Below are 23,422 nucleotides of genomic sequence, written 5' to 3'. Positions count from 1 at the left end.
TTCCTTTCCCTCCTTCCACCATCTGCTGCCAGAAACTCTTTCAGCTTTATCTCCGTTTGCTCTGGAAGAACAGAACCTCTTCCTGTTTTGTGCCGTAAAGCGATCCAGCAGATTTCCCTCCAGATCCACCAGGTGAAGGAGAAACTATGGAGGATGCAGAGTAGAGGCTGATAGAGATAGATTTGTTTACGGTAATTATACCAATGTCTCTAAATTAATGTGGTGATGATTTATCGATGCTAAAACTTGCTTGATGTTGCGTGTTCATTTCACCAGCTGATTCAACCGGCTCTAAAAGACTATAGTGCTGTTGTTGCAATGAATGTTGGGTCTTCCCATTTGTTCTCATCGACCATCCAGTGCTTCCTCCACTGCCAAGCAAACTTCTGGAATCCTTATCCATCTTCCGTCCTCTACGTTTCTTCTGTTATGGAATCGGATTTCAGTCAAACATGTCAAACATGTCATGGAGGGCACAAGCTGAGAAAGAGCCTCAAAATCCAGATTAAATACAGGTTTATGCAGGGAAGAGTGTGCACTGCATCACTGAATCTGAATGCCATGTTATTCACTAACAGCCTAAAAGCACTGGTCAAAAAATAAAGCCTCTTTGCACCTGCCATGGTCACACATACATAAATCATGTGTAAATCTTGTTATTTTGCAGTTATTTGTAGGTGAGGCCAAGCAAATCAAGACTGCACCCAATTTTACTAACACTTCACCAAATCACCCAAATTATTGCATCCATATGAAATGTTTTGAAAGACTGCATAAGGAGTTTGGTCATTCAGAACGGCTGATATCTTTGCTGCAGGATGCAGCATCATCATCATCATCATCACCAGACAGGAAGCGAGGCAGAGGGTTTCCATCCGACGGCCTCACATCAGATCAGAGAACGCTCCAATTATAAAGGAGCTCTAAGGCACACGGGTGCAGCCTTGGTGGATTAGTCTTCCAGCTGAAGCACGCTGTTTGCACTCGCAATTGGTGATGAAGGGGCTCGTTTCAAGGGCTTGTTTACACCACAACCTGATTTGAATTCATTTCTTGGTGAATAAGACGAAAACTCCTCTGAACTCAAGCAGCTGAGGCGCAAAACAAACTTGCAAAGCAAATTGTCCTTGCAATGCAATCTTGGACTGGTAGTAGAATCTGGACCTCAGTGTCTCTCTGAAGGAAACTTTGACACCAATGGACACAAATCAGTTTGTTGCAAGGAATCAAAATTGTGACCTTCTGGTTTCGGGACGCTTCATCCACCAAAGGCATGAAATTTGCCAGAAAGCAGCACTGGCTTGTCAAGCAGAATCATGTTTCAAATCACTTGTACACACTGAAAAAACTGACAAACTTTTTTGGATTTTTTTTTGTGAAATCATCTCACTGCACTGGCAGATAATTTTACCGGTTTCAGCAACTTTTTTCCAGGAGAATGTAACTTGTTTCAGGACATTTTCTTGGTAAAAGTGAAATTGTCTTGGAGAAAGTTTCTTGTTTCCAGATTTTCTTCATTGTTTTATGATGATTTCTTGAAAGAAGAAGTCATATTGGCATGAATCAAGTGAAATTTACTGAAACCAGCAGATTATCTGCCAGTGCAGTGAGAGAATTTGACTGAAAATATCATGAAATAAGCTGATAGGTCTGGAAACAAGAGAAAATCAGTGCAGGTTTGAATTGAACCGGTTCACTATTCGCTCACAAATCTCTCTTCTGTCTTCCCTATTTTCTGCTTCTACTCTTCTGTTTTGACTGGAAATTCGATCCTGGTCGCTCGTAGAAAACAAAACCTCGACCACGCTGGTGACGCTGCAATTTTCTAATCGATTCCAAAATAAAAAAAGCTTACGTTCATACTTTGGCCGCTCCCCAGGTTTCAGTACCTAAGCTACGAGCGCTGTAGATCAGTAATAGCCTAATCTTGTATATCCATCTATTGCTTATCTTCCACATGTAATCTGGGATTACGCTGGATGTGCAGGATAACCGGGAATAAGGCCTCAGGCGGAGCGTCAGGCCACTTAGCAGGAAAACACTCAGCCAGGCAGTCCTGCTGGGTGAAGAATCTTTTGTGGGATGAGAATAGAAAGGCATTTCATTCAGTTCACTGACTCTGAACCCCCACCTCCCCCACACACACACACACACACACATACACACACACACACACATCCATTAATCCTTGTACAGTCTTCGTTTCACACACACACACACGTATTTATGACCAAAATAAAAGCACAAGACAAAGCTACACATACACACATGAATGCAAATGAAGACATCATGGATGCACACAAATGTACACACACACACACACACACACACACACACACACACACATGCAAAACAAAGCACACATTCACATGCATATATGAACACAAATACAGACATCATTAACGCACATACGCACACACACACACACACACACACACACACACACAAAACAAAGACAAAGACTGTACATGCACACACAAATGCAAACACATACATCAAGAGTGCACACACACACACACACACACACACACACACACACACACACAATAAAGACAGGCACACACACACATGCACATATGAACACAAGTACATGCAGAAGGAAAAACACACACTCATACACACACAAAACACTTCGGGACATGCACACACATGCACACATCATAACTGCAGAAACACACAAAAGAAAGACAGGCACGCATACGTATGCAAATATGAACACAAACACGGACATCACTAAAACACACACACACACACACACACACACACACAAGCAAACAAACAGTCAAACACATGCACATACAAATGCATTCATCATACACACATCATGCTGAAACACATTTGTATGCACATATGAACACAGACAAATTACAGTAAAACAGATACACACACTCTCTGTCTTTCTCTCTCTCTCACACACACACACACACACACACACACACACACACAGTGACAGCGGCTGATGATCACATGCTGTATGTGGGTCAGTGAGGCTTAGTACAGTGACAGAGGGCAGGATGGACAGATCAATCTGTCGCTGCAGCATCAGCAACAAATCCTCCAGCAGAGAGGCCGACACGCAGGGAGGAAGTTGCCGGGGACGACGACCAATTAGTGAAGGAGGCGGAGCTTGAGGGTCGGCGAACCGCACTGCAGAACATGACGAGCTCAGCAGGTGATTTCATCTTGTATCCACACTTAGGAAGCTTATTTCAGGATGTTTTAAATAATATAATAATAATACTAATACTACTAATAATAATAATAATAATTTTAAAAAAGTGCCTTTCATGTTACCCAAGGAAAGTCGAGCACAAAACAAAAATGTTAAAAGAAAAATAAAACAAAACAAGCAAATAGACAAAACAAAAAAGAGGCAAAGCAATAAACAATAAAGATTTGAACTGGACTGAACTAAACTGGACTGGACTGAACTGGACTGGACTGGACTGGACCGAATTGGACTGGACTGGACTGGACAGGACAGACTGGACTGAACTGAACTGGACTGGACTGGACTGGACTGGACTGGACTGGACTGGACTGGACTGGACTGGACTGGACAGACTGAACTGAACTGAACTGGACTGAACTGAACTGAACTGAACTGAACTGGACTGAACTGAACTAAACTGCCCCCCCTGCCACCCAGCAACAGCCCACCTGATTGGCCGTCAGACTGACCTATGAGGCTGTCGGGGCGCGGCAGGGCGCTCCTCTGGTACAGACCATACGGATCGGCTCCGTAGGCGAGCGGCTGGCTCTGCCGGGGCAGGGTGGAGCCGTAGTGCTGCGGCACCGCCGTCATCCCCGAGCGCAGCGGCGAGCCCGCCAAGCCCCGCCCCTCCACCAGGGAGAGGGTGGAGCCCGGCCGCCCGCCTCCGTTTCCGCCGTTTCCGCCTCCTCCCGGGGCCTGGGTGCCGGCGGGTCGCGGGCTGCCGCGGGAGCCGTCGGTGGGGGAGGAGGGGGAGGGGCAGGAGGGCGGCATGGTGGTGCCGGGGAAGACGGCGGCCAGCGGTTTGGGCTCGGACAGGATGGGCGAGCCGTAGGTGCTGCCCTGCGAGGTGCGCAGGGAGATGCGGGACGGAGAGACGGTGCCGGCGGTGCCGCCGCCCGGAGACTGGCTCCTGGAGGGGAGGGAGCCCATCCTGCGCAGGACTCGGCCCGACGCCTGGGGGGAGGGGGGGGAGGAGGGGGGGGGAGGGGGTCACACGGTTGTAGGAATATATGCAAGATGCTTTCTCATTTTCATACATGATTACGTTTGAGCAAATGCCATCATTGTCATTTCTTTAAAAAGATAAGCTGGATATCACTCTGATTTTAATCACAACCTTCCAAATCGCCCAAAACAACCCTGACCCTTAGCCTACTTTCAGTGCAATTTTCAAACTTATCAAGACCTAGAAATTACTAAATTCTTTTTCCATGCGTTTCCAGACTTCCCAGACCTGTGCAGGAAGTCTGCTGGGTGTTTGTCCGTGTCTCTGCTCTTGTCGGACAGCCTAACCCAGCAGAGACCGGGCCTACCTGTCCGGAGGCTTGTCCCTCGGCTCGGGGGCTTCTGGACAGCGACGCCCGCGGCTCTGAACGCACCACGTTCTGGTTACTATAGTAACTGACGCTGCTGTCCTGGTAACCGCTGTCTGAATACGAGGTCATCTGGGCCGAGTGACCGGCTGAACCTGGGAAACAGAAGACGGGGATAAGAGTCAGCTGAGCCTTCTTATCCCTAAAAAAAATAATCTAACAAAATAAGACAGTTAAGACAGTTAATGGGTGTCCTTCGGCATATTAGTAGGTGATTTTTCTTTTTTATCACAGCAGGGAGGGGGGGAGTAATATTCCAAGAGAAAAACCCAGAATTTCTGAGATTGAGGTCAGAAATTTCTGAGAAAAAAAACTGAATTATAGCCTACCAACTTCATTAATTTCACTATCTAGATAAGTAAACATGATGCCATGTTCAGGCTGTCTGTGCTGGTGAAACTTTTCTTAGAATATTACCCTCCTCCCCCAGCTACGGTAAAAAAAAACAAAAAAAATTCACCTGCAATGGCCCTAAGACACCTATCTAACTTTATATTCTTTATTGACCACATTTAATTGTAATTTCAAACAAAAATATTCTCATTCAGAACATTTATTTGCGAAAAATAACAAAAATACCAAATATACAATCTCATTATATATTGAATCAAGTTTTATACCCATAAATAAATATTTAAAAAAATAAAAATAACAATGTCTTCGCTGAGGAAGGGTTCAACAACCAGTATTTGGTGGAGTAAAAGCTGATCTTTATCACGGCTTTGATGCGTCTTGGCATGCTTGATCAATACCTAATCGATACCTCAGTGAGTTGAGTCAGAAAAATACAGATAAATATAGATATATAATCTTTTCCAGAGCTGTGTATTTGTCAGCTTGTTCGAGGTGTGATCAAACTGCCTCTGCTGCATCAGTCGTTGATTTAATAATTTGCATATCATCACACTTTGCTTTCAACTTGTTAAAAGGCAATATGAAAACATACATATATGCATGAATAGACGCATAAAACCTATATGCTTTTTTTGGAGCCATCTGCATATACAGTACAGCTTCAATAACGTTGGCCTACTTTCTACTGTAGGAAGAGGAAGAGGAGGCATGGAGGATATTTTTAAACATCACTAAACTATCAGACCTCTCAAACTGTAGTTTCGTACGGAATATAAATGAGACCAAAAGGAAATCTGCTTTAAAGATTTCCACATAACTCTCAGGGTTTGATTTAACCTGCTAGAGATGCCGGAGGGGTGGAGTTTACCACAAAAGACGATATAATGAGAGACAGAGAGTTTTGACAAGCGGATGAAAGTATTCAAAAAGTCAGATTAGCGTACTTTCTTGCAGCTGATCTCCTGATGCGGCAAACCCCACCCATGTGGTGCAGCAAGCAGATTAAAACAAACGGTAAGAAATACAAACGCTGACCCAGGTCTGCTTGCTAATCTTGTTAAGTCCTTTTCCGTTGTTTGTTCACAGAACCATCTGAAAGACGAAGAGGAAAGTTTTCCACGAAGAAGAAGAAGAAGAAGCTGCACCAATTTACTGCTCCATCAGCTTCGCCTCTTTTGTGCTTTAACACGAGTCCTGAGGAAGGCTGATGGAGCGAGATGTCAGCCGCTCCACTGGAGCCGCCCAACGTCCAGCAGTAGAAGACTGTGGTTGTCAACTTTCCCCAGGTATATAAAAGTTGAAAATAAAAATAAAAGTTGGGAGCGATCGAGTGAAGAGGAGACTTTATCTTTTGGATGATAGGTGATGATAGGACGAACAGCCTGCACAGTCGAAACCGTTCAGCGTTTTTTATTATGCAATAATTTTAAATAAAGGTTTTTTAACTTGACCCTCCCCTGTCCCAGAGTGCCTTAAGTAAGCCTTGTATGGCTCTCTAACTATTTTGACAATCAAATGTTAATGATATGACATTAAAATAATTCCAACAGAGTGGAACTAACTATATAGACCTCAAACAGCTGAGTAAGAGCTATGGCATCGACCGGCCACTAGAGGGTTTTGGGAGTCATTTAAGTCATTATCAAAGCCGCACTAAAGCCCACAGTGGGAAAACTTCAAGAAAGGAAAGTTTTGTGGAAGTTGTCATACGATGCTGAAACATCTCAAAAAGCCTCCGGCTATTTCTACAAGCGAGGAAGATGGACCGAGCCAAACCAGCATGACAACATTTGTGCATGCTAACAATATGCAACCGATCAGTCTTGCAGAAAGCATAAAGTGATGTAGGCTAGGTGATTCTTTTTGTCCATATTCTGCTTTAGTAAATCTCAGCACACGGCCAATATTCAACCATGAGAAACTGGACTTCTGCACACGGCTAGTTAACAGACCCTCACTATCGTGCAGGGAGGCGCGCTCCGGTTCGGCCGGGTAGAGTCCGTCCTCCGCCTGCAGGAGACGACCAGGAGACCCGGACGCCTCCAGCACTCCGGCCTGCAACTCTCCCACCGCCGACACATCTGCCAGGAAGCAAGGACAGAGGGTTTCTGAGAGACTGGCCCGAAGGAAAGGTGATCTGTTAAAGAGCAACTAAACCCCAAACCCAAATCTGCGTAAAGCCTGACATCTAACTGAAATTGCCATCTGCTATTGGCTGATCTTTGGCGCCAAGTGATGATGTCACCTTCTATAGAGTACAAAAGGTGGTGACATCACCTGGCACCAAAGATCAGCCAATAGCAGATGGAAATTGCAGTAGCATGCTTTTTACCATTAGATGTCAGACTTTTGGGGTTTACATACTTTAGCATACAACATGGATGCTAAAGTGTTAGCATGGAGCTACTATTACTCAACATAGTGGATGCTAAAGTGTTAGCATGGAGCACTGGAGCCAAAGATCTACTAGGAACACATGGAGGATTTTGGTGTCTATCTTCTCATCAGCTATTCAATCACCCAAAATTTTGGTGTATTCTTTCAGAAAACACAGTCAATGATAACATTTATATAACTTTATATATAACTTTTATGTATATATAGGCTATATTTGAAGAGTATCATTCCGGTATGGGAATAATAACACCTTTGCAAACAGGATCCTCTTTACTTTAGAGGTGCTGAATGATAAAATTCAAGTATTGATCCCCCCCCCCCCAAAAAAAAAACCCTGGATATATAGCATTTTATAACTGTGCTATTATTTTATTGGAAAGCAGACAGTGAAGAATGGGGCAGGAAACAGAGGAGAGGGATCTGTGACAGAATAGCAAATGGCTCCAATTCAACCTCACAGGTGGAAACACCGTTCTGCTCGACCGGCCAGCGCCGCATTCTGGCAAATTTCATCCCTTTGGTGTTTAAAATGGCTTTCTGTATCCGAATAACGCTTTCTGTCTCGCCACAATGTGTTGGATTTCATCTTATTTGTATGTAAAAAGCTTTATTCCAAAATGTAGTTATCCACCATTTGCAAAAAAATTGGCAGTTATTCTGACAAAATGTTTGCTGGCATGAAAATAAATCTCTCTACTGAGTATTGCTGAAAGAATTAGCTTTCTTAAGACGTTTGCTTACAAAATGGCTACATTTTACAACATATAATCACTCATATTTTTGAAAATTTTGAGCAATCGTCTACAGGGAACCTTATCTTTTCAAAAACGGATATCTAACTTTTCTGAATAAAACTCGTGTCACGTGTTTCATCTCTATGTGATCTGGATAAGATTTAAGGTTAGGCTTCTTCAGAAAGCGTACCTGCAGATCTCCATGCAAATGACTTCTCAGATGAGCTTCAGGAGAGGAGGAGAAGAAGAAGAAAGGAAGGAGAGAGGGATGAAGGAGAGAGGGAGGGAGAGGTAAATCAGATCAGAGTCACGGTCTGAGACTTTACATTACAGTCAGTGCAGGAAGTTTAATTCCTTCAAAAGTGGAAAGAAAAAAAAAAACTGGGAATCTTTTGCCCTGAAAAGATTCTTTCATCCAATCTGTAAAGAAATGATTGAGAATGAAAGGCTCTGACAATACGATGTGAATTTGATTTACATTTTGAATTGGGAAAATCGAAAGTGAATCAACCCTGACCCTGGATCAGACGTTATGTAACCTGAACCAAAACCATGCAGTGTTTTATCTGGGTTACACTGTCGAACTCACTGGCAAAACACTAGAAAACAGATTACATTCATAGTGATAACAATAATGATACATAGATAGATAGATAATATATTAAAGGTCCAAATCCATAGCGCCCTAATTAATTTTGCTAGATTGTGATGATTAATCAAGACTGATGATCTGAGCAACAAAATTGCTCTTTTTGCATCTTACATCAACATTTTAACTACAGTAGAGCGGACTAAATGAAACTAAATGTTTTACTATTGCTGTCATGCAGATATTCCACGATTATTAACTCTCACGAGGAACGATTACACACAAATAACTGCAGCCCTAATGCAATTCATCCAATAGAAATATGTGTAAAAACACATGATAAAAAGGCACAAGATAGTCTGATTTAAACGAATAAGCGTGCAGGCTGCACTGTGTGTCACTCAGCATGCACACAGTCTCAAACAGTCCTCTGTATATCCAGCGTTCCTACACATTTTCTATTAATAAACTCCAGGTTTTAGTGGGTTTGAAGGTTTCAGTCGGTGTTCAGTGTCTGCCGGTCTTGGCAGGACAATCTGACTGTCAACTACATGTCTGTATCTGCAGCTGAAGATGATTCTTCATGCCAACAAATATCACAATATAGGATTTGACAGCAGGGCCTGCAACTGCACAAAAATACTGGATTGAGGATTGAAGAAGAAGAACGACAATTTTTGAGAAAATCACAAATGTTTCAATAGCTGGAAATTCATTTTCTGTCATTTTCCAGACTTTCCAGCCACCACACCTGTGTTGAAACCTTCTGAATCACTGCTGTTAGGTAAAAAAAACAAACATGTTGCTGTAATTGAAACTTTGCACTGAGTCATCAAAACCCACTGTCTCACTTCAAAAATACATGGGCATCAGTCAGACTATAAGCATTCCTTTCATCATTCCTGGAAAACATAGTTTTTTGCAGATATGTGTTTTTTACAACAGCAGTTTGGTGCTAAATCCTGTATAAAACACCAAACTAATCTCTCAGTATATCAGCAATCTCTTCTTCTTTGCTCCTGGCTCTCTCCAAGCCAGTTACCAACGAGGAAGACAGTGAGATCCGTTGTTTTGGGTTGGAGCGAGCCTCATTTGGTTTCAATGCAAGCAGCAAGCATGCAGACATGAAAAACAGAGAGGGTTCATCACGCCGCCGGATCTACCTGCTACTGTCCCCGCCCGGCGACTCGGTTCCCAGCATGCACCTCTCCAGCTGGCTGGCCACGATCTGCCGCTCCTCCTCCAGCTCCCGAGTCAGACGCTCAAACTGCAGCTCCTGCGGCAAGACATTACGGCGGCGATTATAACCCCACATCGACCGTGACATGAAAATTTAAGCCTTGTTAAGAGCTTTTCGATGCCAGTTAGCATTAAATGTAAGACCCATTTTGCATTCGGCCTGCATGACAAGGCTGATTTCTCAGCGAGAGAACAGCTGCGGCGGGTTTTAAACCTCTGAAAGTGGATTCAAGACTTAGAACGCTGTATCTAACTGTATTCAGGAGCGTGAGGAGGCCTCGGGTTTAGAGCAGGGCCGCCCACAGAGGGGCCCGCCGGACAAGGGTGGCCCGCAAGGAGCTTTGATTTGAACAAAAAAACATGAATAATCAGAATATAAGTTGTTTATTTTTGAGTGTGTGTGTAGGGAAAAATGCTTTTTGAATGCATAGGATCCCAAATGGTACATATTTTTCATAAACTGGGGGGGACAAATCTGGGACCCTAAAACCATTTTGCATCTTGTTTACAAAACACTGTTTGTAATCAGATGAAACCTCCTGGTGGAAAGTTTCAGTTTTGGTGTTTCTTTCAGTCTTTTTGGAGAGTGATGAACAGCTCAAACAAAGAATTATTTGTTTCATGTGATTCACTATCAGAGGAGGCAGAGCGGCTGAAAACGATTCAGTATTTCACAAGAAAAAAAAAGCAAAAATAGACTGAATAATAAATGTGTATAGTAGAAATACTGTATGTTTTTTATTCCCATTACATGAATCATCTCGCAGCCCCCCTGAGAACCACTGGTTTACATAATATAAATTCAATACATGTTGAGACTTTCAGCACAGAGTCCGGGAGTGACCGCAGGAGAGTAAAATATAGATTTCAAGACGGCGATTTACTTCATTGAGTACACAAAATGGCACTGTGTGTAAACTTCATGCACAAGACACATATATCACTCCACCATTTTGGTAAGTTTGCACCTTCTTTTTCATTATTTCATGCTCAAAACTAACATGAAGTTCATAAAAAGTTCACACAATTTATCTCCTTCAGCGAGTTTCAGTCTGATTTCACCACAATGAGCTGAATACACTTGATTTCTCTGATTTATTTCGTTTCATTATTGATATTTAGTTAAGTAAAGACATTTAGCTGATTGAGGCTGTTGTTGAGGCTTCATGGATGGATTTGCTGATGGTATATTTCTCCAGGTTAAAACCCTCAGGAGACGAGTTAAGGCGTTACCTGGTGACAGCGCTGCCATGCCAGGTGTTATTATTAGTCGGAGTGAAGTGACATGTTGGGAGCTCACAGTGTTCAGACTGGAGGGACGACGTCGCTCCACAGACTCCCCAAACAGCTCAGGAAGCGGGCCGGAGTGACTCTACGCACCAGTAATCCCTTAAAATAACATTCATTCACCCCTTAATTCATGTAAAATCCCCTTAAAATCAATTAAGGGTGGAGATCCCATTGAAACTTCCTTAAACACTCCTCTTAATCTTGACTCCTTACTTTCTAATTTAATGTAAAATTCAGAGAGACAAGAACTTTTCCATTAATTTCCACTTAATAACCCTGTAAACCTGCACAAAAGGCATGAAAAATCCCTTTATTACTAGTGTCTCTGTGAATCAACCCATGAATAAATCCCTTATAAACCCATGATACTAACCTTACTTTTTTAAAGCTGTTATTTTTAATGGATAATTAATGTCTATGTAATGGAGAAATTAAGGACATTTCAAGGATATAATTAAGGGGTTTGGTTGGTGTCATGGTTTTATATCTGTCCGCACACTTTCTATGCAATTCAAACCCACTTTTTATGCATGGTGTGCACACAAAAACATGTTGTTCATACGAGTTAACACTTCATTACCACTAAACACGCTTTTTTCATTCGTTACATTCGTTATTGTCTCTCCTCAGGAACCCAGACGACCAGCTTATTGATACGCTCAAATCAATAAACACAGTCCTCCGCCCTTTGGGGTCGACCGGGTTTCATCAAGTCAAATTTAAGCCTTTCTAAGACTTTTTTTGAATCAAATATAAGGTCGATTTTGCCTTCGGTCTGCATGACCGGGCTGATTTCTCACCGGGGAAGCAGCGAGCCGAGAGACTGAAACATTTTGAAGACCTTTAAAACTGAACTGAAGACTTCAAACACTACAGCTAACTGTATTCAAGACCATTAAAAATAACAGCTTCATGTCTTTCATGTCTTTTGTGCAGGTTTACAGGTTATTAATGAGTTATTAAGGGAAAGTTCCTGTCTCCCTGAACTTTACATTGAATTAGAAAGTAAAGAGTCAAACATTAAGGGGAGTTTAAGGAGGTTTTGATGGGGTCTCCTCCATTAATAACTCCCTTAATTCATTTTAAGGGGATTTTGCATGAATTAAGCGGTGAATTAATGTAAATGTAAGGCTGTTTCAAGGGATTACTGGTTGGTAGAGATAATGTAATAACTGCAGACAGCCTGTATACAGTTAACACAGCCTCGCTCAAGCATATTCTTTCCTCCAGGCTTGTCTCTCTTGCTGGTCTCACTCTCCAGGCTTCACCATACTGAGCAGCCAATGGATAAACTGTATGGAGGTTAATAGGAATCAGATGCTGCTTGTTGTCTCATCCCCTCATCCCCCCGCTTGCCGCAGTTACACTCGCTGATTAAAGTGAATCTCAGTATAAATCTCCTCTCATTTCCCCTTAAAAAAATGTCGTCTCGTTCTCTCCCAACAAGCTTTGAAGTGATTCTGACTTAGTGGTTTTAGAATGGGTCTTCAAAGTATGCGTTAACACAGTCGGGTTGTGATATCAACTGCAAAATATCTTTGCTTGGGCATCCCTCCAATCTGGCTGAGAGAGAATACTAGAATTCTGACCACTAAAACACAAATTAAGAGCACTTATCTTGTTTTTTGTGGAGAATTGCTCTTTGTTCTGAAGATCTGGTGTGATTTTTGAGCATCTTAGAAAATAACAGGCTAAATGAATCTCCTTTTTCTGCTTATTTAACCAGTTCATTAGCATCGTAACAGGCCTTATCTGTTAAAGGCCCCATTATGTAAAATGTGATTTTTGTAGGGGTCTTTTCTCTTTCCCCTCCCCCAAAAGGGAGGTCAGAGGTCAGAGGTCAGAGTCAGCTACAGAAGAGCTGGTAGGGATTCAGTGTCTTGCTCAAGGACACTTCAGAAGGGCGTATGTTCCCCCGACACAGGGAATTTAATCCAGGTTTACATAAGAGTCTTTCCAGTTGCTTCTTAAATCTCCGAGCAACCCCAGCAGGTGCCATCATGGAGGAACACTGGAGAGTTAAGCTAGCTGTGCGTAAATAAAGTCTGAATACAACAAGCAGCTAGAAACAGAGCGCTAGCTGAGTCAGCTTGTTGTGGTGTGGCTGTAGATCCATTCAGTAACGTTCTCAGTAAAAGTGAATAGTGTGATAAGGTGGATTTGGTTACTGTGACACAGTAAACTGTCTTGTCTTTAGCCCTAGTCTCTACTCCAAAACACTCTGAGTTGTAGCTTGAGAAGAGTCAGCTCAGTTAACCTGAACAAACTGTTAGCTAGCTAACTAGCCGGCAAACACACTGATGTTAATGTGAACACGCTAACGCTAGCTGCTACTAGATACGTTAGCTAGTGTGCTAATCAGATGTGTTAACAACAAGACAGTGATGTTAGCTGACCAGATGCTATGGTTAGCTAGCTAACAAGCTGACATTATCTAAACACTAAATCAATCAGATGGATCAGTGATGAAATGATCAGTTCAGTCAGAAACAGACAGAAATTAACCGTCTGTTCAATTCTGTTGAGACGTTTAGACCTCCAATATGGCCGCCAGAGGGTGTGTCACCTGAAAGATGATCTATCTATCTATCTATCTATCTATCTATCTATCTATCTAATTCCTTCTTTAATGAACACAAAACTAGCAAAGGATGACAGCAAAGTGAAAGTAACACAATTCATGGAGTGGAAACCCTTCAGGACCATAACAGACACTTCAGTCCGCCCTCACGGCCTTTCCTCTGTTTACATCTCTCTGACAAAAGCGTCTTTGTATTTGGGTCGGCGGCGGTGGCGGCGGCGGCCATGTGACGCGCGGAGCCTCGACAGATTCTTTAGTCAGATGGTGCGCGACGACTCGGTTAGCGGTCTTCTCATCATGTTGCTTATTTGCTTGTGTCTCATCCACGATAGACTGAAGTCTGCATGCTATGGCAGCTGGCTGCAGAGGGAAAGCACTGGCCTGATTTCAGAGGCAGAGTCACTTCAATCGCCAAAGAAATGTACAGGAATTAGTCTTGGAGACAAACTGGCAAACAGACTATATGGACAAGTCCAGATTAGATGAAACTTTAATGATCCCCGTGGGGAAATTGGGTACACAGCGAATTTTGAGTCAATATAAGCGTTGAATTTCTCTGTGACAATTATTCTGGTTTGATTGGAGCGTTGTTTGTCGTCTCGTACAGCTGATATGGCTCCGGGGCGGCGCTTCAACTGCATCAAAAATGTTAAATTAACTCTGCGCTGCAAAAAATGACAAGCTGACAAGGCAAGGGTTTTTTTTATCTTGTATCCAGACTTATCAAGCTTGAAACTATTTTTACTGCACTGACAGAAAAAAATCAAAAAAGTTTCAAGGTTTTCTTCATTGTTTTATGATGATTTCTTGAAGTCATTTTGGCTTGAATCAAGTGAAACTTATCGAGACCAGCAAGATTATCTGCCAGTGCAGTGAGATAATTTGACTAAAAATATCATGAAATAAGCTGATAGGTCTGGAAACAAGATCAAAACACCGGACAACTTGTAATTTATTTGCAGTGTGATGAGTGTGAACTTCTAGAGACACTGACACTGTGTAGTTATAGTTTATAGTTTGGTGTATTTGTACGCTGATATAACAGCGAGGTGTTAGCGATAAACAGATCAGCAATAGCACACAAAGAAGTGGTGAAAATTAGTCATGTGTGCAAGTGAGATGAAATCCAGAAGCCACTTATGAAGATATCTCACTTTGAAACGAACGAAAGAAACCAAACACAACAACAACAACAAAAAAGAGAGAAAACTGGACTGAAAAACAACCTAAATGACAAAGACAGACAACATGGTAGAAAATGGAAGTAAAATAAGTTGCATGAAACAGTCAGAGTTCCTGCAGTTTCAATTAGAAAACTCCAGACTTTTCCCAGACCTTAATTTGTTGATATGGAGATTTTGGTTGTTGTTCAGTCTGATAGTCTGCCAGATAACAGATAAAGATGAAGATACAGATTTATTCTTCACAGCAACAAATATGACAACATGTCAGATGATGGGGGTCTAAAACCACAAAATGTATCCCAATGTATATTGGGACAGTACAAGATTTTTTCCACAATTTTTGAAACTTTTTTTTTGCAATCTCACATTACATTTTGTCATTTAGCAGACGTTTCTGTCCAAAGCGACTTACAATTACAATACAAGTACATTTTGTCAACAATAGTTAAACTGACTGTAGCCTATATCAGAGTCTTCATCAGCTAAGCCTTCACGTAGCATTCATAGACTCAAAGAGGGTTTATTTTTATTCTTTTGTATTCTTCTTCTTATTATTTTTTTTGTAAGATTAGGAGGATTTCCAGAGTGTCAAAGACCTGGAAATGACCAAATTCTTTTATCAAAGATTTCCAGACTTTTCCAGAACTGTGTAGGATCCCAAACAAGCTGGTACAAGAACAACAAGACCTCACATAAAGTGACGGAGCGAGACACAGACTACACACACCCTACACACAGAGACAACAGACTATCTCACTACATATTCAGTGCTGTGTGTGTTGGAGCAGCATGGCGTTCAGACTTGCTGCAGTGAGTCTCTGCGCTGCTGCTGCTGCTGCTGCTGCTCTTTACATCATTCGAGAACAGTAAGGAGACGGGACAGGAGCGCAGGCCCGCTCGTCTGACGTAAGGGCGACCCACGAGGGACAAGGGAGGCGTGCCGGTCGCCTCGGGGTCGTCTGGAAACGGGCCTGACCCTGCCGGTGCCAGGCGGCGGCCGGTACCAGCTGGGGGGGATCGACCACGGCTTATTGTCCACCGTCACACAGTGTTTCTCTCTCTCTCTCTCTCTCTCTCTCTCTCTCGCTCTCTCTCCTGTGGAGCGACGCCGGCCCCAGACCGCTGCAGCGTCTTGTTCCTCCTTGTTGGATGCGAGCCGTGGCTAATCATAGCCCGGCGGTTCGGTTTATCCAGACTGCATCTGTGATATCCGTGAAATGTTCGGCCTAGTTCTCGCTCTCGCTCGCCGTCTTAAAGGGGAAAAATCCCAGCCTCACACGCTTTAACACTGTTACAAAGCAGCTCTTGGTGATGTGGCTCACATTTCTGGGCCCGTTTGGTTGTTTGGTGGTGTATTTTTCTCATTCCAGCAGATAACTGGCCAAACGTAGACGACGTGACGTCATGTTGAGATATCTCCAGCAGCTCCAGTGGAGTTTGATATGAGAAAATGTTTCAGGATGTAAAACCTCAGCGGTAAACGTCAGGTTTTGGTGTCAGTCCCTCAGAATCAAAGAGCGAGGGCTTCTTTTTAGAGCCGCCATTTTGCACCGAGAGACGTTCAACAATCATACAGGGAGAAACCCATCGTAGAAGAGGAGAGAGACCAGTTTCTCCACCACAGGAGCAGGAGAGAGACCAGAATGCAATGCAGCCACTCTCTGGCTCTTATTATGCCATCGCTATCGCTTTCTCCACCTACACCCACAGATGAATGATCACACTTTCAAGCCATTTACACGCCCAAAACAAAAGGTTCATACCCCTTCTCTTAGGTTTTTGAACAGGCATTCTGGGAAACGTAGGAAATCACGAGCTGTAGTAGAAGTAGACGAGGCGGGTTGAGGGAAAAAAGTAAATGACAGCACTTCATCACAAAATAACTCCTGGAATACATCAAGCATCACAGGTTGATGATGTATTTTTGGAGGGTGGAGTTCTCCTTTAATTTCCAACTCTGGAAATCGAGTGAAATTGACTTTCCCTTTCCCCCCGCCGCCGCTATAATTCTGCCGACACGATGCGAAAAAACCCCGGGCGCCCGTGACCTGGAATGGAGTCGCACGACGCCGTGACATGAAACAAGGCAGACTGCTCCGACGGGCCGCTGTAAGCTCCCCGCTTCCAAAAATATGACAGAGACGCACGCATTAAAATCCAGGCAGATGTCAAACAGCGACGGTTTGTGCATTAGGTACCTCAGATGGGAGGGGGAGGGGGTGGAGGGGGGGTGGAGGGGGGGAGGTGGGGTGATATAACTGGATTGGCAGAGCCGGTTTAACCCTCAGATTCAGACTGTGACCCAAACCAAACCTCTTCCAGGAAAAGCGGCGGCGGGTGCAGGCCGTCAATCATCCATATTGGGATCAGGCGTTCAGCGACTTCACAACCAAAATCAATCCAGCGCTCGAGAGAGAGAGAGAGAGAGAGAGAGAGAGAGATCTGACCTGGCCCGGTTGTTGTTGTTTAGTTGTTGTTTTTTGTTTTTTTTAAGCGTTCTTTATATCCAGGGAATTGGTTTCTGCTGAGCGTGCATGTTCTTTCTCAGCAGCGCCATGCTTCATATTCACACAGGTAGACACGTTTCCACCTGGGAGCTGCCCGGCTCCGCAGGCTTCTACTGGTCTCTACTGAAAGCTAACCAAGTCCTTGGATGTCAGACTGATCACTTTGGCACACTAGATCACCTGTTTTAGAGATACTGCATGATAAAATCCCTTTTTCCCTCAAAATGGATATGCAGCATTTCAGAATACAACTCTCCAATTATTGTTTCCGATTGTGATTGTTTCAGAATGTGATTGTTTCAGAATGTGATTGTTTCAGAATGTGATTGTTTCTGATTGTGATTGTTTCAGAATGTGATTGTTTCTGATTGTGATTGTTTCAGAATGTGATTGTTTCTGATTGTGATTGTTTCAGAATGAGATTGTTTCAGATTGTGATTGTTTCAGAATGTGATTGTTTCAGAATGAGATTGTTTCTGATTGTGATTGTTTCAGAATGAGATTGTTTCAGATTGTGATTGTTTCAGAATGTGATTGTTTCAGAATGTGATTGTTTCTGATTGTGATTGTTTCAGAATGTGATTGTTTCTGATTGTGATTGTTTCAGAATGAGATTGTTTCAGAATGTGATTGTTTCAGAATGTGATTGTTTCAGAATGAGATTGTTTCTGATTGTGATTGTTTCAGAATGTGATTGTTTGCGATTGTAACTGTTTCTAATGACCTGTCTATGTATGTTCACTGAATGCTGACTCTGTAACGTGATTGGATTGTGCTTGTTCATTTTTATTAGTTCATGTTTTTGTTAGGATTATTATTATTCTGCTTCCTCCCCCATAAAACTATCTGGATCTCAGAAACCGTAAGAGCTACAGCGACCAAACTTGGCAGATACGTCGAAAGTCTCAGCCGCTACTCAGGCAACGAAACCCAAGTCAATTGGCCTCATGGTGGCGCTATAACAAGCAACTTTATGTTTTGGCCTATAACTTCTGAACCGTATGGGCCACAATCAAAATTCCCTGGATTCCTTGGTTCATTCTGCATCTATCCATATAGGCCCCGCCCATTTCAGCCCACAAGGTTTTCCGCCATGTTGAATTTTGTCCAAAACTGTTTTTTCGCTTTTTCTCCTACATATTTTGTCCAATCTTCACCAATTTTCACTCACAGCATGTCTGGACTGTCCTGCACAAAAGTTATCGAGCAGTTTTTTGATAGTCCATACCGTTTTGCTACAACTGGCTTTCAAAATTTGTAGGCAAGGCCTAATATACAAAAATTGCCATAAGTCAGGAAGTTGTTGGCCTACCTTAAACAAATTTGGTACATATGTGCACAGGTCAACTCTGAGGTAGCATGCAACATTTGGTAGTATTGTAACCATAGCTGACCATAGTTAAAATACTCTAAGGCTCTAAATAGCCTATAGCTTGGACAGTCTCATAACTTGGCCCTATTTTTTGGTGTTCCTTCGATGGCCATCCTGTGAACTCAGTAGTCTAATGGTTAATGTGTAGGTCTGCAATGCAAAACATCGTGGGTTCACATCCCGTGGGTAACGCTGTCTCCTCACACCGCTAAGCTTGTGATAACTAAGCATAATGTCTTAAGTTTCTAATTTTTGGACAAATGACCATATGAAAAGATGAACTTGACAGAAGTCACGGGCCAACACAAAAGCCGGTGTTAGACTGCATGTCCAAACTTCACAACATGTCAGTTTTTGTGTGTGTCTTTCTACCTTCTGCAATGTTTTGTCTATCTGTCTGTGTTATCAAATTGTACTTGGACCCCTCAATCGCCACTTGCAGCTATATTTATTTTTTATTTTTGTATGTTTTGCTGCTGTTCTCAGATCTCACTTGAAAAAGATATCTTGATCTCAATGAGACTACCTGAATACATAAAGGTTCAAACAAATTTTTGTTTTAATTATTGTTGATGTTACTATTGTTAATTCATCTTAATTTATCCTGGGAAGGTTTGCTGATGCTGTTTTTCAGCTCTTCTCTTCTCTTCTCTTTACTGGGAGCCGCCCAGTAAAACCACTGAGCAGCTCTACTGGAGGAATTAGGCACCTAGAAAGCTCAACCTTGACGTCAAATGTTCCTTTTACATGAACTGATAGCTCCCTAAAGGCGTTTTACCCCAACTAAGACAAAAATGTGATCGTTTGATTTCTATTCTGCTGGATATCTGGTGCAGCAGCGTCTACACTGTGAGGAAACTGTTTGAGAAGTCTTTGCGCTCAAAGGAGATTCTCTGGGGGAAAGATCACCGCTGAGCAAAGCGACCCGGAAAGCATTTGACGGATGTTGACGTGCGGGAGGAGGCAGAGATCAGCGTCAACACAAAACGAACATTTTCACAATACGGTGTTATGGCACAGTAAAGATTCATATCAAAACAGCTTTGGAAACTGTTTTGAACTGATATCAGAAAGATGTTTCGGTCTCGATTTCACAAAATAACGCAGGTAGCAGCTATAGACGACTACAAACCGCCTCAACTTTCATTTTGGCGCTGTATTTACAGGGATTTTCAACGCTGAAGCAGGCTGTTGTCAACATCTAAATGTTTTCTAGGTAGTCACAAAACTATAATCGTGCTCTATTTAGGTTTTTAGCTTGTCACATCCTGACATCCTCTGGTATTTCCCCCCACACGCCAATCACTTTCTTTCTTTCTTTTAATTGGCTAAATTAGAGCGAAGTGAAACGGCGTCGAGGCCTGAACACACTGGAAGCTTCGTTTAGCGCCTCTAATTTGACATTTCTGTGGAGAAACTGCAGGCGGTGGGTCTGAAGCTGCAGCAACACTGCTGCCTGCATTTCACCTCCAACGCAGGTGATGCTGTAGTTACTAGAGCAGATTTTCTGCTCACAGCCTGTTCAGCAGTCTGAGTCTTACATTTGGAGACCAGTGAGTGAACCAGATAGATGATAAAATACTCTGATCTTTTCCAATACATTGGAACAACTGTTTGCTATTTGGTAAATTACCACTTTAAAGTGCAGTCATATATTACAGGGCATCTTTGGACTTTGCTAATTATCTTTTCCTCATCCACACAGAAAAATAAAGGTGCAAGAACTGGAAATGGTTCTTTGGAGTGGTGCCATAATAGAACTATTTCTGGTCTCCTTTACTTAGACTTGTGCATTGTGTTTTTGTTTATCTGCCCTTCTATCGCCTCATTTGCAATTGCACAATATAAACTATGGAGGGTTTTGGTTATTTTCCACATTCATGCCATCACCCGCCATCTAATTACTAAGAATTAAGAACATTTTACTATCCCAAAGAACCATATATGGCATGGTATTAAAAGGTTCTTGAAAGGTTTACTTTTCTGTGTGCATGTCTTCCTGCAGACTTTTTCTTGACGAGCACACCCTGACTAAATACAGACATAAGGTGATTTTTCCTGGGAGTGTGTCAGTAGTCACTGTGGTGCCAGAAAACTCCAGAAAAAAAAGAGACCAGTCCAAAAAAAACAGCCATTTTGGTCGTCTGTTGGTCCAAAATCAAACAGGAGTAGACACACCTCTCGATGCTTCTGGTGTATTTTGGGACCAAATGTGTTTGCAGCTGATGCTTCTAGTCTGTTTCGAGGAACTCCATTCACTCGCTCTTTATTGAATAAACATGTTAATCCAATGTGGATTTTAAGCAGGTTCTTTGATGCCACAATCACACTTAATCCGTAACACACTGATGTGGCTGCAGACTGCGCACACACTTCCTTCACAGTATCTCCCAGGGCTCAAAGCAGATTAAACTGATCAGACACGGTTACTGATTGAGGGAGAATGACAACATGAATTTTCATCGCAACTTCGATTCGCCGATGAAACGTTTTCATCACAAAAACATCACCGACAGTTGGCAGGAAACAGGGTTTAACAGCATTTCTTTTTTCTTTACACATGCATAATCAGCGGATAAATCCAACACATGCAACTCCTGCATCGCATCTGCAGCAGAATGATGCAGCGGAGACGGATTCTCTCGTCTGAAATGAGCGAATTTCCAGCAAAAAACACATTTGTTGTCTGAGCAGAGGTCCTGCTGTTTACTACTAAACTAAAACTAAATCAAAAAACGGAATCTAAATCAGTTCAAAGCCAAATCCGTAACATAGGCCCGATGAACAAAACCAGCCTTTTCTGTAACTTCATCCGCAATCTGCAGCCTATATTTTGGCTACAAAATAAAAGCACGTTCATAAGAATATGAGCAGATTCTCTTTTCTGAAACATCATAAGCCTAAATATAGCCGGGTGCCTGATTCAGAGTCTCACACCCAGAGACTAAGTTAAGAACATGGCCACTGTCCAGGCGTAATTAAGAGTGGAAGAACAGACACACTCCCGTGTTGATAAGATGGAAAGAAGTGTAAAAATACCAGCAGAGGCAGAGGCTGCGTTCACACTGCAGACCAAACTTTCCCACGTCTCCTTTTTCCCCTCACGTGACTCAGATCTGATGCTTTCTAAGCAAATGTGAACGCTCAAATCGGAATTTGTCAACGTTTCCATGGCAATAAGATGTCAGAACGGCGAGCTCTGATAGCTTTTTTTTTTCTCTTTAAGTTTATTCCTCTTTTTTCCTCTTTCTTTTAGTCTTAATAACCCGTTTTATCCTGTTTTATTCTGTTATTTTGCATCAACTATTTTACTGCTTGTTAAGTATTTATGCTTAATTTAATTTCCTGCTTTTATTTATTACTGTGTGAAGCACTTTGGGATACAATTCTGTATGAAAGGTGCTATACAAATAAACTTTATTATTATTATTATTATTAATAAGCATGGAGGACAAGAAGACACAGCAATGGAAAGAAAGACAAATAGACGACTCAACGCCTCCATTCAGTTAAAACTGGAAAGCACAGAACATCTCAAATATTGATATCCGATATGGGTTACATCCTAGAGGGAAACGTTCGCACTACAGGTGGAAGCGGCCCAAATCTGATTATTTTGCCTACATGTGACACAGATCTGATGTTTTCAGAGCGGTGTGAACACCAAAACACACCTGGACTGCCGTCTGCCCACTTCCTCCATATCTCATTAATATTCAAATAAGCCCCTCCCGCTGACACTTCCCGCCCTAACCGTCTGTTTCATTCGGAAATACATCAGTACACAGAAGGAAACCAGATATGAGCCGCAGAAAGGAGCCTGAAGTCCTGCAGTGTGAACGCAGCCACAGATCCAGAGTGACTGAATGCATGGAAACCGGACAGAAAACCAGTCTTCCTACCTGCTCTTTGACCGAGGCCAGGAGGTTGGTGGTGGTGTTGGCGGCGGCGGCGGCGGCGTTGCTGGCGTCCGGCTGGAGGCTGAGGCCGCTCGGCCCCTCTCTGGCCGCCATGGGGCCCTCCCCCCCCTCTCCTCCGTCCCCCTCCTCCATCTCCTCCTCCTCCTCCTCCCCCTGCTGTAGAGCCGCGCCGGCAGGCTGCTGAGGCTGAGGCGCCCTCTCTGACCCTGCAGAACCAGCACACGCCGTCAGGACGGGACACAACACAACGCCGCCTAATGATGCCTGATGGGAAATCACTGGCATGTTCCTGCAGGGACTCAGTGTGTTTCTGTGGTGTTCAATAATGAGTTTATGCAGATTTATGGTATATTTACTTCCCATGGCATCTCTATAATCCTCCTATAGGGACTTAGACGGCTACTGTGGTATTCAATAGTGAGTTTATAGTGATTTTACACTGATTTATGGTACTTTTTTCTGTACCTCTATAATATTCCTATAGGGATTTATAGGTTTTTTTGTTTCCTATGATATCTATAATATTCCTGCAGGGACTAATATGGTGTTTGTAGTTTTCAATAGTGAGTTTATAGTGATTTTACACTGATTTATGGTATTTTTTTATCCTCTATGGTATCTCTATAATATTCCTGCAGGGACTCATAGTGAGTTTATGTAGATTTATA

At 42.7% G+C, this 23,422-nt stretch overlaps 2 protein-coding genes across 2 annotated transcripts in view; both read right to left on the bottom strand.

Moving 5' to 3' along the window:
- Positions 1 to 3,805, bottom strand: part of LOC139924262 (plakophilin-4-like) — a 29,283-nt gene extending 25,478 nt beyond the window's left edge. Inside the window, exon 1 of the mRNA XM_071915261.2 lies at positions 3,682 to 3,805. Coding sequence (XP_071771362.1) covers positions 3,682 to 3,805 — 124 coding nt within the window. The remainder of the gene's footprint in view (positions 1 to 3,681) is intronic.
- Positions 3,806 to 4,410: 605 nt separating this feature from the next.
- On the bottom strand, positions 4,411 to 22,847 carry LOC139924252 (plakophilin-4-like). The gene is made up of 5 exons (XM_071915252.2): positions 22,737 to 22,847; positions 9,825 to 9,937; positions 8,263 to 8,297; positions 6,894 to 7,022; positions 4,411 to 4,682 (listed from the first exon to the last, which is right to left on the bottom strand). Exons 1-5 carry the CDS (start codon positions 22,845 to 22,847, stop codon positions 4,411 to 4,413), a joined length of 660 nt encoding a protein of 219 aa, XP_071771353.2.
- Positions 22,848 to 23,422: the final 575 nt, after the last annotated feature.

The sequence above is a fragment of the Centroberyx gerrardi genome, chromosome 21 (assembly GCF_048128805.1).
Source record: "Centroberyx gerrardi isolate f3 chromosome 21, fCenGer3.hap1.cur.20231027, whole genome shotgun sequence".
Taxonomy (NCBI): domain Eukaryota; kingdom Metazoa; phylum Chordata; class Actinopteri; order Beryciformes; family Berycidae; genus Centroberyx; species Centroberyx gerrardi.
Note: the sequence above shows the minus strand (reverse complement) of the source record. Positions and strands in the feature narration are given on the sequence as shown.

Bases quoted from the DNA above. Each gene is read 5' to 3' on its own strand.
- LOC139924252 (XM_071915252.2), bottom strand. From the start codon at position 22,847: ATGGCGGCCAGAGAGGGGCCGAGCGGCCTCAGCCTCCAGCCGGACGCC. The intron at 9,938-22,736 runs GTAGGAAGACTG...GTCTTGCCGCAG, and splicing joins TGGCCTCGGTCAAAGAGCAG to GAGCTGCAGTTTGAGCGTCT. The intron at 8,298-9,824 runs GTAGATCCGGCG...CCTCTCCTGAAG, and splicing joins CCGGGCGGGGACAGTAGCAG to CTCATCTGAGAAGTCATTTG.